Here is an 18,134-nt window from a genome sequence, read left to right as displayed (position 1 = left end):
AGTGGAATGTAAAGAAAATGAAATGTGTTTTGTCAGTTTTAATATAATTTATTATTTTTAGCATCTAGTAACTAAATACATTTATATTCAAAATTCCTTTATTATTGAAATCCCTGCAGCAAAAATAACTTGGTTATTGACAATCTAAAACTCTCTAACCCCTAATTTCCTGTTGCTACTGAAACAATTGTTTTGATAACATACTTTATGTTGTGAAAAGTATCTTAGGAATGATACTATTGAATTATAGCAAAATAGATTATATTTTTTTAACAATGGCATTGGGACAACTAGCTGACTGAATGGAGATTACAGACTAGAGGAGAAAAAAAACATTAAGCAACATCAACATGACCAAACTTGAATTCATCTTTTTTCCTAAATCTGACTTTCTTCACACCTCTCTAACAGAGGCACAGCTGCTCACACCTCTTTAAGATGGGCATACTATGTCATATTTAACTCTTTTCATGCCCTCTCCCCAGTATCCAACGTATCAGCTAGTCTTATCAATTCTACCTCCTAAGCATCTTGTGAATCTATCCACTCTTTTCCAATGAACTCCCAACACCCCAGTTTAGACCTCCATCGTCTCGTATCTGGATTTCTGCAATAGTCTCCTAATGAGTCTGCCCCCTCTATGCTTGGGCTTTACCAATGCATTCTTACAAACCACAGCCAGAGTGTTCTTTCTAAAAGCAAATCCAATCAAGTCACTCACCTGCTTGTAATCCTTCAATGACTTCCCACTCATTGTAGGATAAAAACCATACTCTGTAATGCAGCTAACAGAACCCTGCATCATCTGGCCCCTTCTCTAGCCTCATCTCTTGTCACTTTCTCCCTCAAACAGGCTTATCCAGACACAATGAATTCACTTCACTTGTCTCTTACTTTCTGGCTTTTGTATATGTGTTGAATCTGCATAACCACTGTTTTTCTATCCCTTTGCCACTTCCCTACTTATCAAGCAGCTTACCTGACACCCCTCCCCACCAGATTGTGTTGGAGTCTGAGGTCTCTGTTCTTCATGTCATCTTGTACTATGTCCATAATAGCTGCTACCATACCAAATTGTTTTATCTGTTTCCTTCCCCCTTTGTCCCACCAGACTATAAATTCACAAAGGTAGGAATTTTCCCTATCATGCTCATTCTCATACTTCAGGGCTTAACAATATCTGGTACATAGTGGGCATTCAGTAGTTAATTAGTCAAATGCATGGATGGATAAATAAACTAATGAATGAATAGAAGTACAGTAAGTGTTATAACCAAAAATTATTGTAGAGTATGAAGACCGCCCTCAGGTTCTAGGATTCACTAGAAAGATTCACAGGATACAGAGAAGCTATTATATTCACAGTTATGGTTTATTACAGCAAAATGATACAGATTAAAATAAGCAAGGGAAAAGGGCATAGGGCAGAGTCCAAGAGAAACCATATTCAATCTTCCAATTGTTCTGTCCCTGAGGAGTCTCATGGACAGTGCTTAGTTCTCCCAGCAATGATGCATAACAACACATGCAAAGTGTTGCCAACTAAGGAAACCCACCTGAGATCTTTGTTACAGGGTTTTTATTTGGGCTAATCACATAGGCATGAAGCAATGAAGTCTTATATGACAGTCGCCAGCTCCCCACCCAAAGGTCAAACTGATGCAGAATGACCCAAAGCCCAAGGCATAAAAAAACAAGCGTTTGCCACCAACAGGGTTAGCATACATAAGCCATCTAGTGTGATACAAAGTCTCAGGTATACAAAGACACAGTTATCAGGAAGAATATTCAAGGGATCAGAGGTTATCTCCCAGGAGGTGGTCAAGACCAGTCCTGAAGATCCTCAGAATGTGCAGGGTTTGGATAAATTAATCCAACCAATTAATCCTTTACTAGTGAGTTAATCCTTTACCACTTATAGAAATTCAGTAGAGTGGGGGCGCTTAGGAAGACCTCCCAACAGAAATGACACTGGAGTTGTATAGCAAAAGACACACATCAGTCAGAAGAAATATAGGCAAAAAATGATGATGAACAAAATCATCAAGGCATATGCCAGCATGGCTCTTTAGGGGACTGAAAATAGCTCATATGGCTGCAGTCCTCTCTTCTCACAGATATTCAAGCTTCCATGAAGTTCCTATTGCTGCCCCTCTCACACCTGTGTTTAGCCTCTCTCTCTCGGACATCTTTTTAAAAACTGGAAAAATGAATTTACATCATCCTGTATTCTTCCTAATCTGTTTTGTATGATGTGCAGAACTTTCTGCCCTGTATCTCACAAATAATTTCTTTCAAAGTATTGTCTGCATCTATTTTTAAAGTCATAAACCAAGTATTTATTATTTTCTTTCTTGTAACAACCTTGCTTAGGGGCAGTGAGAATACTACACTCAGGTCACCTCCTGAGTGTGGGAGAGTGGTAGGATAGCAGAAAATATTGGAAAGGAAGAATAAGTATCTCAAAATGTAATCTCACTATATTTGTATACCTCCTTTCAAATTTCTTAAGAGAAGATAGTCTTCCATATGGTCTGAATTCCCCCATAACACATTGCTCATGAATTTATATTCGGTCAAGTCTTTACAGCCATGATCCCTTATTCTTTATAATTAAGTAAAACAGCAAATGTGAAAATAGCATAGTGCCTATACCCAACACTCAATAAATTATTGTTGAAACTGAACCATATACTCTAAGTACCATTTCAAAATTTACATCTTCATCAAAAAGAGCAACAATTTGAATGTGCATAGAATTCAAGGTTTGACTGAAGTGTACCTTCTTAACCATCAAAGCAACCAAACTTTACAAGAGATAAAAACTCAATCTAAAATTTTCCATAAGAATATACTGGGAGGATTAGAAGAGTTAAACTTTGAGGGGGAAAGTGAAGCAAACCAGCTATGAACAATTAAATTAAGCTATGTCTAAGGCCAAAACCAAATTAAAGGAGGCCTAATGAGAAGTAGGTTGAGGCCTAAAAGAAATCTCAAATGCCCTCCTCACCCTGATATTACCTTGCAATGAGTCCATGGGAGTTGGTGTTTAAAGAGCAAAAATGTGCAGGCATTTGCTACAGAAATTGCTGTTTTCTTACATAATGGTATATTGTTCCATAAATGTTTAGTGGTAATGAGGATGATGCATATTTCCAGCAGACACAGGGATTGTTTAAAGGAAGAGAAAATGCAAATACAGATGCCCAAATGAAATTTTTATGAATTTATTAATTTTTGAAAGTTTTATGAAAGACTGGAAAAGACAATAAAATATTAAAACTAATATTACTGCTCAGCTTCAAACCCTCCTCTCTCATAATACTGATGCATGTGTATAACCACAAAAGAAGTTTTATTTTAAATGAAAACATTTCAAGAAAATGTAGACATTTCAAAAACCTTGAACATCATCTCTTTAAAAGAAAACAAAGCTGTGAAAAGCTAAAGGTTTGTGATTTTAATGAGGGTTAACAATGATAATGAAAAGCTACTTTGCACACAATAGTCTGTTCATTGGCGATAACTCAGGCCTGTCTGCAGAACCACCTGTTTCATATCCAAGACATGGTAAGTGCATTTTAAAACAAAACCTTAAGAGATTTCATGACATTCTAAATTTGGATCATTATCATCATCTTATACAATGAGCCAAAACTCAAATGTATGGTTTGCTTCTCTCCCGATCAACCTTTTATATACTTGTCAAAGGGAGAATGAGAAAATTGGGTAAGGGATGGTTTTATTTTCTTCCTAAGCAAACATTAGCCAGACTATTCCAAAATCAGATCAAAGATATAATTATTCTGTTAAGAAAACACAAAACAAACTTAAGAAGCAAGAGAAAATGTTAATATGGTCTGAAATTCCCACTAGCATAATCAACCAAAAACAAGTACCAGAAATCTCCTCCAAATCTTAATCCATGTTAATTACAAATGACAAATATAGTTAATATAAACCATAATGGTCTGAACTAATTTGACTGAGCATGCAATGCAGTGTTGGCAAGGTCAGGCTTTTGTGCTCAATTACTGTTCATTCAAGCTGACTTTAAAGAAACTTTTGTGGGAAGGAACAATGATCCCAATATCCTACAAACAACTAACCAACATGAAAATTTAAATAATCTAATGCAGGTTGCAGTTAGTTAGAATTCTAAAGACACACAACTCACGCAAAAGTCTATTTGTAAATTGATTCTGTTCATCACAATTCGGTAACACTCTGTCTGAGGTAATTTGTGACAATGAATTGAAGGCATCAGGAGTGTAGTCAGTACAGGAAAATCAATCTATTAGGAAAAATTACAATGACTAGTGGTGGCAGAAGAAAATAAATAATCATAATGGTGATTGGAGGTATCTTGACACAAGAGGGAGAGAGCTATAGACTGAGGGTCTGAATACTGAACCCTAGCTATTTTAAGGTATGAAAAAATTAGGGATGATCCCCTTACTGGGGCAGATGTCTTTCTGATTCTCTTTTATTGGGATGGAGGAAATTTTCAGTACACCAAGAAACAAGCTGAAGGGGTTTTCACTATCCCGAATTCTTGTCCAAATATGTAGTAGCAAGTATTACCATGGGTTACCGAATCTGCTCCTACCCTCTCTCTGAAGGTGGGAGTTTTCAGTTATCCAAATGACCCAGAACCTCAAAACTGCTCAGGTCCATTGGTTCCCAGTGAAGATACATAAGAGATGTCTACTATCTATACTAGCAAGGCTAGGTGCCCATTCCAAAGGAGTAAACCTTTACTGCTTTCCTCATAGCAGAAAATGTGAGCCAGTGGTTGAATCCAGTCATGGCTTTCTTAATGAATCCATGACAATGATGAAAAGGTGTTTTCTTAAGCTTTTGCTCTATCCACTTATTTCAGTACTGAGGCCTGTGAATTAAACTGACAAAAGACAGATCAACAGGAGAAAAGGCATGCAAATATTGTTGATGTTAATATTTTTACATGTATAGGGGCTTCACAGAAAAAGGGGAAAACCTAAGGATGTAGTTAGATTCAGAGGTTGTACATTTTAACAAAGGGCAATAAATTGTAGAAAAAAAGTAGACAAAGTAAAGGGAGGTTTGGTGATAAATTGTGGGAAAGTGAGTAGGAAATAAATGAGGGAAACTAATGGAAGAGTTATTTTAGTAAAGTATGTTGATGCAGACTCACCTTAATGCCAGCCTTCCATTTCTAGACAATGGTCACTTTCCTCGTCCTGGTACAGGAGATGGGGTATATTTACGCCACCTTCACAAAGGGAAATTTGTGTTCAGCTTTAAGGCAGATAAAAGGAGGGCAGAGAACATCAGTCTTGACATTCAAGCCAAATTTTGGATGAGGGTCCACTTTGCTACTACAAAATGGCCATACAGGGGCATTTAAGAATATAGACACCAGCGCCTGCTTCCCATTTAAGAGAATTTGGAAGGTAGAGGCTTACTGAATTCACCTGCAATGACAAGGCAAGAAATCAGTGTTTGAGAGAAGCTTCAATTCCACTTGTTTTGGGGGCAAAGATGTGTGAATATGTGGGCCAAAAAAACCCAGGGAAGCTGTTTTGATGGTATTTCACCCAAGAAGGATAAGAGCCAAGACAAGAGGATCTCAGCACTAAGAAGCTGTGCAACAGACCACCAGGAGTGGAAGCTGGGAAGGTCACAAAAGGTCACCCCAAGAGTACCCACATTAGGAAACTATGCAGTTTTGGAGGTCGCAGCAGAGGTCACCAGGCAATTCCCACATCCACCCCATATCATAGCCAGCTTTTGTACGTCTGCATTAATAGTGGACATGAAAACCAACAAGCATCAGTCAAATAAAAATTCCACTGGCTCCAGAATTTGAATTCTTTCATCCCTCTTCTATTCCCTGTTCCTGTGTCCCAATTCTTAAGAACCAGAAAAATTATGGAGGCAGAAGCAAGCTACAAAAAATAGTGAAAGAACAAATTATGCCCTTTTTTCATTTCTCCAGACTAATGGAGAAAAGAGGTCTTCAAATGCATGTGAGACCCACTTCTGCTTAGGATTCAGAAATCTGGAAAGAGCATCCCATCCTTATAACAAGAGTAATAGTAACAACAGTTACAACAAAGCCAGAGAGTCTGAAAATTCACAACTCTTCTGAAACCCATCAGAGAGCTAAAAGTGACAGAAAAACCAGTGAATCTGAAATCTAAAGATAAGAGCCTCCAAAGACAAAGAGGACATGAGCTCTTGCTCACCCAACATAGTCACCAACAGACATGGGTAAAAAGAATCCAACTAGATTTTTTAACCAATCGCTAATGGCTCAGTGTGGACTAATGAGAGTATATGGAACCCATGGAGACTGCAGACACAGGAATTCACAACCTCTCACAGGCTTTTCTTGGACTTCACCGAGCACTCACAAAAAAGACTGGGGTAAAAGCAAAACTCCTGACAAAGGTGCAGGTCTGGGGAAGGCACCCAGCAGCGCTGTGGGGAAAGCAAAAGCCCTACTGGATTCTCCTCCCCTATCTCTCCATAGGAATCAAAGCTCTATGCTCTGTGGGAATGTGACAAATACTGTTAATCTTAAGGCGCTGTGAAAACCCAGGTAGAAGAAGGAATAGAACATAATGGGTAGAATACATGCTGGGCCCAGAATTACAGCTGGGAGAGGGGCATGAGCACTGAGAATCCATAGACACATTACCTTCCTAAGACTGAGGGTTAGTCAGAACAGCAGATAGCACTGCACACCCCTCACCTCCCACCTCCAGGGTAACAAGCTACTCCTAACAAGTAATGGTGGTCTACTGCCGGGAGAGAGGCCAGGGCGTGCTCCCAGAGAAGCAGTGCAAAGGGAAACAGGGAACAGAGGGCACACTCAGATGAGTTCTAAAGAGAACTTAATGAAGAGACTATTTCTGGTGGGGAAGGCAGATTGTGGAACTAATGATGAGGAATGCTGAAGGCACTGAGTGATGACCAATGATGGGAAACTGTAAAGACTTAAAGTGGCAAGGAGAAGAAACAGCAATTGGAGTGATAGCTAGAGCCCAGCAAGCAGGTAGCAGGCAGCTGCAGTCAATGCCACATCATAAGTAATTATGTTCTATACTTTTAGTTTCTCCCTCATCCTGCCCTTTCATCGGCTGCTGGTGTCTCTCATTGGCTGACCAAACCAAAAAAGAGCCAGGGAGTTGGCGTGCTGCTATCCATACATCAGACCTATGGGGGCACAGAGAAGAGCCAAGGGTATGGATGGAGTGGGTGCAAATGGAAAATACCCAGCATAATCATCCTCGCTTGACTACTGCATCACCACAGGATCCACCTCCATAACCTTGGCAGCCTCTCCCTCCTCAGGGTGCAAACCTGAACCTTCCTTCTTCTCTCTACCATCTTTCTAAGTGATATTATGCATTTCCATGGCTTGTGGTATCACTGGTATGCTGATTACTTTTTTTGAATTTTTTTTAATGTTTCCTTATTTTTGAGAGAGAGAGAGCATGAGTGGGGGGGGGAGGAGCAGAGAGAAAGAGGGAGACACAGAATCCAAAGCAGGCTCCAGGCTCTGAGCTGTCAGCACAGAGCCTGAGGCGGGGCTCGAACCCCACGAACTGTGAGATCATGACATGAGCTGAAGTCAGACACTTAACGGACTGAGCCACCCAGGCACCCAATTACCATTCCTTTCCTTGAGTTCTACACTCAGATCCAACTGCCTTGACAGCTACTTCTGGGTGTCTCCTATACTGCATTTCTGACTCATCTGATCCTGTTAATTATCTTAATTCACCCCTGCCAGTATCCAATTCATCAACAAGCTAAAATATATTCCAGATCTGCCCATCCTTTCTCTTTGTCACCCTTGTCACCATATTACTTCTGATTTCTACACCTATTTTTTATCTTCCTCCAATCAATTCTAGACTCAGCAGTCAGAGGGACCATCTTAAAATGTAGACTAGGTCATGACACTTCTCTGTTTAAACTTTACAGTGTAGTCCTCTCCTACCTCATCTTTGCCACACCCCTACTTACTACTCTCTAGCCACACTGGCTTTTCCAAGTCCTCATAAAAGCCAAACTCTCTGAAGACTCAGGGGCAACCATCCCCCTTCCCAGTCACTGCTCCAACCTTGCCCCATGTTTCAGAACTTGTCTCCTTTTCATCCTTCAGGGTGGCTTTAATGTCTCTGCAGAATGGCTTTTCCTGGCCACCTTATTTGAAGTAAGTTCTTCCATCTCATTGTTCCCTATCTTCTCACCTAATTTATTTTCTTCTTACCATCACCCTCTACTTTTTTCTTTTTATTTGTTTGGTTGTGTTTTTGTCAGTCTCTCATACTAAACTTCAAGCTATTAATGCAGGAATTATTATGCCCTGTGATTGTCTTACACGCCTGTATGCCCTGAGCCTAGCATACTGCCTGGCATAAAGTAGGTATGCGAAAGACTATGCTAAGTTGCATAAAAATAAGATTGCACTTAAATCTGCCTAACAACCCTAAGAGGTAGATATTTTTACTTTACAAGTGAGGAAACTGAGGCATAGAAAGGGTAAGCAACTTAACAAGAGTCACATGGTTAGGAGGTAACAGGTGAAATTTGAACCTAGAGAATCTGATGCCAATGCCAGCACTTTTAACCACTATGCAATACCTACTCCCACATTCATTTCCATGGATGAAATAATGACTACACATATTAATTAATAAAGTGGAAGGGCGGACATAGATTGTACCCACAAGTCAGTATGCGGAAGTCAGAGAGGCTAATATTGAAGACCTCCCGTATTAAGACCTGAAGATTGAGTGTGCCAGACTGACAGGAGAGAAAATGTACCAAGGACAGAGACTCATACATGCAAAGACACAGAGGCAGAAGAGAGGGTTGTATGTTAGGAGGGGAACAAGTAGTTGTTTCCTTGGATTATAAAATGAGAAGAAAATAGGTAGAAAGTCAAAACTGATGAGTCTAAAAGGCAAAGTTTGTAGTCAACACTAAGCAGTTTAGATTTTTATCCTGTAGATTAAAGATTAGGAAGTGATTAAAGAAAATTAATCAGAATGGAGATACAATTAGGCTGTGATTTAGAAAACTCCCTCTGGCAGTAACATAGAGCAGTCTTCTTAAAGTTGAGCAGCCTACACTTCTTTAAGAGAAAAAAGTATCAGTGGACTTGGTGTCCACTGATACTTTTTGTACAAATACATAAGAAGACACAAACTCCTTAGTCTGGTACCTCTTATACAGTCATCAAACTGAAACAATTGTATATACTTCATAAGCCAAACTACAAATCAAATTAAATTTTAATTAACAGTAATTTAATGCAATGATGTTTTACTTAAACGAAATTGCCACTCAGAGCAGGCAGTGGTATTAACTATTTGGATGCACATTCGTTGGAGTTTGAAAAAAAGAGAAAAGGAGATCTGAAAAATATTGCTGGTAGATTTAAATTAGATCATCTTTAATGTCCTTCAGGAGTTATAGGTAAAGAACTTCCTCTTAAATTGTATTTTGGCTGTTGAACTATACTTGGCAGAACTATATTTCTAGAATGTGACATCTCACATTGAACCTCAGTGAATCATAGCTTCTTTAAATACAAATGAGCCTGGCAGGCCGGGTCCAGGGACCCAGAGGGGGTCCCCCAGGACCAGCCAAAATGGTCCTTGGCTTCACATAGGATGGAAATCAAACATGAGCCAGCAGGAAGTGAGAGCAAAGTTAATTGAAGATATAGAGAGAGCAGATACAGATGGAGTGTCTGGGAGACTCAGAAAGGAAAGGAGTATGAGTCTTGTCTTTGTTTGAGGTCTGGGGGTTTTTTACTGAGGATTGTGGCCTGGTATACCTGTCCTCTCAGGCATCCAGGGACTGGTTAGAATAAAGACAGGGCCCAGGTGTCATTCCTTGGAGCCAGCAGGTCTTGGCGTTGAGAAGCCTAGCTCCTGGTTGTCTGGAATATGCATATGATAGCTTTGCCCCATCATTCTCATCTGGTCCTTCCATAGATGTTCTATATTCTAAAGAAATCCTTAACTCTTTGTCCCTTACAAGGGGGACACACACTACATTCTGAGGCATGTGTAAAGTGGTGGTGCAGGTCGTAGCATGAACAGGAGCAGGAAAAGGAGCAAAAGCCACATTTTTAAGGAATTCTTCAGGTTCCCTATCTCACAACCACAACAATTTAAACTTTTTATATTTTTGCTTTTGTGTTAATCTTTTTTTTAACGTTTATTGTTTTGAGAGAGCAAGAGAGAGACAGAGAATGAGTGGGGGAGGGGCAGAGAGCAAGAGGGAGACACCGAATTCAAAGCAGGCTCCAGGCTCTGAGCTGTCAGCACAGAGCCTGACACAGGGCTCGAACCCACAGACCACGAGATCATGGCCTGAGCAGAAGTCGAACGCTTAACCGACTGAGCCATCCAGGCACCCTGTTTCTGTGTTAATCTTAAGATACATAATGTAGGGGCCACTGTTAGGCAAACAGCCTTGAGCAATAGAATGTAGAAAGGGCCCACAGCGACACTCTGGCTGAATACAGACAGGACCATCAGGCGACTCACCTCAAAATACCCATAGACCCTAACTAACCAGTGGACAGCAGTTACCAAAATAGAAAAAAATTCCCAACGTCACCATACCTCCTCACTTTCTCCCTTTAAATACAGCCCCCACTGCCTCATTGCAGACAGCCTCTCCTCTGCCGTCTTGCCCACTGCTCCCTTGTAGTATATTCAGTAAACTATCTCCTTTGTTCTGCCTTGGGTGAAATTTTTCACCCAATTGTCACCCCACATTTGGGGGCCTTCATCTGATCAAGAGAGACACCACACTCAATATAAACATAGTCTGGGTCATCTTTATGACTACGTTATAACAAATTTCGATACCCACATTTACCTTTAAATTTATGATCCAATTACTACCATATCAGTTATTTTGTGTGGGTGTGAAGAAACAGGTGGACTTAATGTGTGAATATTGCTTTTCCAGTATTTCCAGATGGATGAAAGTTTAATAGATCCATGGGGCTCTACAGGAAAGAGGGTTGTTCAGTATTTCAGAGGAAACTAGAGGGAAAATTAAGAAAAGGATGGATCAAAGCTGAATCTGCCATTTACTGAGTGCTGACAATGTGCCAGGTACTGTGATTAACATTTTACATTCTCTATCACATTTAACCTTTACAAAAACCCCAGAAGATACATATTAGTAACCATTTCTATAAATGAGGAATCTGAGGCTTAGAAAGGTAGAGTCAGACAACTAGTAAATGGCAGAGCTTAGATTGGGACCACTCAAGACTAACTTCAAGTTTATGCTCTAAATTAGTAGGCAACACCACCTAAATGAAAGATTTTATAGTACTTAAGTGCTTTACCAAAAGGTGATTTAGTATTCTTATTTTATAAATCCAAAGTCATGTTGTATTGTGGCAAGTAGATTATGACAGATTTGTCATTAGGACAGGTTTCAATAGATTGGTCTTGAAAACATTGTGGCAACACAAAGTACAGTCATATGTAGAGCAAGAGGCAAAAAACTTATTTAACACTAAATACCCCTAAGCAGTGTTAGTAGTAATCCCTTCCAAAATCAGTGATAACAGCTCCTGGAAACTAAGGTGTCAGGGAGCTGCTTTGCCACTAAATCATTTGTTTGAAGTTCAACATTTTTAGTTCTTAAAACCATGTTCCACTGTGTGTTGGATTTTTTTGTTTGGAGTTTTTTGGAGGAAAGAAGTTACGACCTTAAAAGAGAAATATGACCCTCATAATAATTAAAAAAATCACTGGTTCATTCAAGGAACCATTATGAAAATTTTCTAACAGACAAGATTAAGACGAGTGGGAGAGATTTATCTACTCCCTAAAAATTTACCAAATTCGAATTCCAAAAATTCTTTTTCTTCATTTTCCGAAACATTTCCTTTAAATACTCGCTGGCATTTTGCATTTAATAAAAGTTGGTTTAAAAAAGATTAACATTTGATCAAAAGGGGCAGAGAAATGAATTGCTAAATATTAACAATGGAAATGAAGATGAATCACAAATGATGTTAAAGATATCTAAAATGATACAGGTCAATAAGAAGTGAAATTAACTTATTAGAAATAAATTAACATAAACCTTTGCAGTAATATTTGCGTGAAATTATTAAAGTAAAAACCAGGGCAGAGAAGCGGCGAGACCTCTTTCCATGGACCACAACACAAATTCTGTAATTGCCAGTTCACAGAAGCCAAATAATAATGAGTTGTCTGGTGGCTTCTCTTATTACTATACTTTACTTATTAAACATATACATTATTCTAGAACTTTTTAAAACTACGATAGCGCCCGAGCGCGCGCACGCGCGCGCACACACACACACACACACACACACACACACGGCATTACGTTTCCAATTGTCTTTCACTGGTAGATACCTCAATAGGAAAAACAGGTTGTCACAACTGCGTTCAGTTATGTTTGACCCTCTCTAGTCTTCGTAGGAAGCGGCCAAGTAATCCGCAACCCCGCGTTCCCCGCCCCCAGGCACTACGGACACAAAACTGCATAAGGCTCCGCCCCACCGTCTGCAGAGTGAGCCAATCAGGGTGCAGCCCGGGGTGATCGCGTGCCGGGTGTCATGGCGGCTTGCAGGCGTTGCTGCTCGTGCCTGCGGCTTCGGCCGCTCGGCGATGGTACCCTCCGCCTGCCTGGGCGGGACCGGGCGCTCACCCAGTTGCAAGTGCGAGCACTGTGGGGTGGCGCGGGGTTCCGAGCCGTGGCCGTGGACTTAGGCAGCAGGTGAGTAACGGTGTACGTTCTCTGTCCTTTCACAAGGCATCCTGTCTAGCTATCGCATGTATATTCATCTCCCAGGCTAGAAATCCGGCAACACAAGTCTCGTTTATCCCTCTTTACCCCAAACGTAAAATGCTGGATTTCCCTTTCCGGGTTTGGAGGCTGTCTCCTGGTACCCTCCCCTTTGCCGCGCTGTCTCAGCCTCATGTCCTTTGCCTCTCGGTCCTCCCTTTTACCCTGTTCCGGTTTCCTTTCTCCAGCTGAGTCTGTGTACTTGGCTTTCATCTCCTTTATTTGCTTGGATTCCTGGACTCCTAAGTGGGTAACATTCCACCTCGGGATAATGAGTTGATAATGGATGCCTACGTCATCCAATCCAGTTTATTGTTTAAATGCGTGGCCAGTATGACCCTGGGTAGGAAGGGAAGGAAAACGTCAGTTTATTGAACGCTAGTTTTGTGATACACTCTTTTTAAACCTGTGGTAAACGTGCTGTTACCCCCATTTCATAGTTAAAACAGAGGCTCAGAAAGGGTTAGTAACTCTCTCAGAGTCAACAAAGCCAGTACTTTGAGACTAGGTGGATTTTATGTTTCTCTCCAAGCCCATGCTTCTACTAGGGGTCCGTTTGTCACAATTCACGTCTAAAATAACAAAATGGATCCTTTTTGGAATAAATTAAATTGCTACTTACTTTATATGTCTATCTTTTTTACATATACTTTAAAATTCTTTGACCCTCATTCGTGCAAAAAGTTGAAAAATCTGTTTTGGATTACAGGTCTTGTTTCCTAACTTACCGAATCCTGAACAAGTTAAGTTTTTTGTGGCAAAATGAGAAGACTGGTCTAGGTCAAGGGTCAAACTTTTTCTGAAAGGGGCCAGATGGTAAATACTTTAGGCTTTGAGGACTGCATACTGTCACATATTCCTGTTTACAAACCCTTTAAAAATGTAAAAAAAAAAAAAAAAAAATAGCTGAAAGGCTGTACAGAAACAGGCTATATAGTTTGTTGATCCCTAAGTTAGATGATCTCTAAGCACCCTTTCCACTTCTGACATTCTTTGATTGTGATTTTTTAAATTTTTTTTTTTCAAGGTTTATGATTGTGATTTTTTGAGGGAGAGGATATCTCTTCCATTATTCAAGGACTTAACATTCTTTGAAGAACTGCCTTAGCGGGGGCACCTGAGTGGGCTCAGTTGTTTGAACATTAGACTCTTGATTTCCGCTCAGGTCATGATCTCAGGGTTATGGGATTGAGCCCTGCGCTGGGTGTGGAGCCTCCCTGAGATTCTCTCACCGTCTCTCTCTCTCTCTCCCTCCCTCTCTCTCTCTCTCTCTCTCTCTGCCCATCTTCCCCACTTGCATGCATGTGCTCTCTCTTTTTCTCAAATAAGAAGAAATGCCTCAAAGCATTTCATTCAACAGACAGCTACTGTGTGCTATACAGACTCCTTTAATGGACACAAAAGCAACAGTATTAGTCCCTGCCTTTTAAATTTTCCATAAACAATCTACTTTAAATCATTTATTAGTCAGCCTGAAAGTTCTTTTAAACTGCATCATGTGTTGTAACAACTAGATTCATAAATAACATACCCGCTGGGTAAATTAGTTCCTTCATCTTTGTCTTGTTTTTTGTTTGTTTTTTTGTTTGTTTGTTTTTTTGCAGCATTTATTAAATTTGACTATGTACCATTCACTTTATATTTGTTATCTTGTGTATTATTTACAATACACTATAGATTATATACTGTTCTGGTGTTTTTCAAATGCTGTACTTAACACTCAGAGTAACCTTTGAGGCAACTGTTTAATTTTCATTTCAACATTTTTTTTCTTTTTTTAATGTTTACTTTGAGACAGAAAGTGCATGCACATGAGTTGGGGAGGGGGAGAGAGAAAATCCCAAGCAGGATCTGCACTGTGTGCACAGAGTCCAATGCAGGGCTTGAGCTCAGGAACCATGAGATCATGACCTAAGCCGAAATCAAGAGTTGGATACCTACCTGAGTGAGCTACCCAGGTGCCCCACATTCCAACAAGCTTTTATTGAGAATCTACTGTGTACAGGGCACTGTAGATACAGAATCTGATGAGGGAGTAAGATAAACACAGGTTTGGTGCAGGGAAAATCACTGTGGTCGAGGTATGGATGGGGTGCCAAAGGAGAGCAAAGGCATATTCCATTCTAAAGCTTTCCATTGAAGGTGAATCTTGAGGGGTGAGGAGGAGGAGGAATTAGCAAGGAGAAAGAGGTAAGTGCAATTACAGGGAAGTGAGAGAGTGTATTTGAGTAACTACAAATAACTCAATGTGGATGAAGCAAAAGGTAAAATGGGAGTTTAGCATCAAAGGTCAAATGACATAGGCAGAGTCCAAATCATAAAGATGTTTGTTTTTTTAGTTTTGTATTACTCAATTTTTCTCTGTGGAAGTTGGAGCAAGGTGGTTACATTCCACATCATTCTGCAGATGTTTCTAAAAAAATTTTTTTAATGTTTATTTTTGAGAGACAGAGAGAGCATGAGCAGGGGAGGGGCAAAGAGGAAGGGAGACACAGAATCCGATGGAGGTTCCAGGCTCTGAGCGGCCAGCGCAGAGCCCGACAAGGGGCTCGAACCCACGAACTATGAGATCATGACCTGAGCTGAAGCTGGACGCTTAGCCAACTAAGCCACCCAGGCACCCCTAAAAATGTTCTTTAAGCATCTCTCTCCCTGAAGTTCTACTCCCTGTAGCAGCTGGCTCTGCTCTTCCCTTTCTCTTCCTCAGCTACCTTTACCCACTCTTCTCCCCGCCAACAGAATCTCCTTGCTCATCCTAATCCTTTTTATTTTTTTCAAGTGTTTTTTTTAATTAGGTAAACATTCACATGATTCAGCATTTTAAGAAGTTCAAAAATCTCCTTCCCATATGGTTCCATAGCTGCCTAATTCCAGTTCCCAAAGGCCACTTGTGTTACCAATCTTGTATGCATCTGGAGATGTTTTACACATAAAATACTGGAGAGTAAGTTGTTAAAAGGTAAAACCAACTATGAAGTATAAAAGTAATAACCAGTTTGCACTAAAAACAGAACCAAAACTGCATGAATAGGAAAAAAATTACAAGGTCAGGTAACATCAGCTGAGATCATGAGATATAATGAAAAGTAACCGGCTGGTTCTTTGTGTAATATAAATTGCACACACCTGGAAGAAAAAGAGTTCAAATTAGGGAAATCATCAAGGCAGGACTACAGGACTGTCTGGTGTGTGGGCTAGGACCGCTAATGGAGACACTGGGTAGACTCAAGAGAGGGAACAAAGATGGCAGGAAGGTGGGATGTTTGAATAAATACATAAATCCAAGCGTGCACGTCTAAGATCTAGGGGCACTGCAGACCTGTTTGTTTTTCTCACTCAGCTCCCATTGTAAACAGGTTAGCTTTGGAAGCTTAACAGTGTTGCCTTCTCTCTGCTTCTCTGCCTGCTGATAGAACTGGGAAAGGCTGGTTCTTAGGAGAGGAGTGGGTCCTCTACTCCTTGCCTCAAGCTTTCTTTGTATGTGTGCTCTCTTTGGTACACTGCTAGTCCCTACACAGGTGGGGCTATGTGACTGGTTTTCACCAGCAAAACCTAATATGAAGTGATACAGGTTATCCACAGACTGAAGTATTTATTTTATTCCAGTGATGCTTACCATTATTCAGAGAGAACCCATGTTTTAACATTTGTTCTCTACTGCCTTCTCTTCGTCCCCTATACAAATTATATCCCCTTTAAGAATAAAGACTTAACCATCGCTGAAGATACTCAAAAGAATATGCCACTGTGGGCAATCTCAAAAACCGTGGGGCAAGAGCCCTATGAATGGAATAGAACTGTAGCTTTCACAGCTCTTCTGTCTTGGGCCCACTTCAATTTATTTAGAGATACTCTCCCTTTCACAGGGATCACTCAGATACTCAGAATTTGCATTATTGGATGGAATGCCAATTCCTGATAAATCTTGAGAAACAGTGGTAATGTATTCTTATTCCAGATTAAACAAAATTTCAAGACCCTAAATTTACATTTTACACATAAAACCTTAATACTGATTTCAGCTATAGGTTGGTGGGGCTCTGCTTAAGGCTCCAGTGTTACTGGCTCTAAGCATCTCATTCCCTCCACCTTCTATTCCAGCTTCATTCTTATCTCTGCATCTCATTATTCCATCTCTCAAGGTAAACCCATTTTATTATAGGCTGTCATTGCAACATCTGTGTTGAATATCTCAAATATTTCTTGTGATTAAAAAAAATCCTCAGTTTTTCAAGACTGATAACACAAGTGTACATGCTTTTTTTGATTTTCAAATTTAACAAAATGAGACTATCTGAATAGGTAAATGTGCTTTTCATGAACTCAGACTTCTGACAGAAGTGTTTAATGAGTAGAAATATTGAGTGATCTCTTTATCCCGTTTGTATATAAAGTACAGAGGCAGGGCATTGTGTGTGTGTGTGTGTGTGTGTGTGTGTGTGTGTGTGTGTGTGTTCAGCACTGGGAGTTGATAGAAAGTTTTGGAAGCTGCTTTCATGGGACAGAACATTTTCCTCCGTATCTTCAGGAGTCACTGAGTTGGTTAGGCTTCACAATACTCTGATGAATTTTAGTTTCTTTGACAAGTTTTGCTGATCTGTTTCAAGCCTTCATTAACCTCTTTTTGTACTCACCAGAAGCTGGAAAATAATGCTAATAATACTGACTGTTTATTATATAGAGAGACAGCTTTATTAGGATATAATTTACATGCCATACAATTTACTCATTTAGAATGTACAATTTGGTGGTTTTTAGTGTATTCACAGTTTTGCAGCCATCACCACAATTTTAGAACATTTTCATCGCACCCAAAAGAAACCTCAGACCCATTAGCAGTAACTTTCCATTTCTCCCCAAACTCCATAGCCCTAGGCAACCACTAATCTACAGACTTTCTGTCTGTATGGGTTTGCCTATTCTGAGCATTTCATATAAATAGAATATGATGAGTGGTCTTTTGTGACTGCCTTCTTTCACTTACTATGTTTCCAAGGTATATCCATGTTGTAACATGTATCAGTACTTCATTTTTTAATGGCTGAATAATATTCCATTGTATGTATTAGACCACATTTTGTTCATTCATTGACATATTTTGATTGTTTCCTTTTTGAGGCCTTTATGAAAAATGCTGTGGCTATGAACGTTCATATGCAAATTTTTGAATGGACATACAGGTTTTCATTTCTTTTTATTATTATTTTTTTGTTCTTTATGTTTTTTTTTTTTTAATGTTCTTTATTTTTTTGAGAGACAGAGCACGAGTGGGGAGG

The 18,134-nt window shown here is 39.9% G+C and overlaps 1 protein-coding gene across 1 annotated transcript in view; it reads left to right on the top strand.

Moving 5' to 3' along the window:
• The first annotated feature begins 12,628 nt into the window (after positions 1-12,628).
• The window catches only part of PNPT1 (polyribonucleotide nucleotidyltransferase 1), a 48,571-nt gene continuing 43,065 nt past the window's right edge, over positions 12,629-18,134 (top strand). Inside the window, exon 1 of the mRNA XM_047068829.1 lies at positions 12,629-12,789. Coding sequence (XP_046924785.1) covers positions 12,629-12,789 — 161 coding nt within the window. The remainder of the gene's footprint in view (positions 12,790-18,134) is intronic.

Source organism: Lynx rufus, unplaced genomic scaffold, assembly GCF_022079265.1.
Source record: "Lynx rufus isolate CCGP_SWC_20201006 ecotype Redwood Valley unplaced genomic scaffold, mLynRuf1.p SCAF_8, whole genome shotgun sequence".
Taxonomy (NCBI): Eukaryota; Metazoa; Chordata; class Mammalia; order Carnivora; family Felidae; genus Lynx; species Lynx rufus.
Note: the sequence above shows the minus strand (reverse complement) of the source record. Positions and strands in the feature narration are given on the sequence as shown.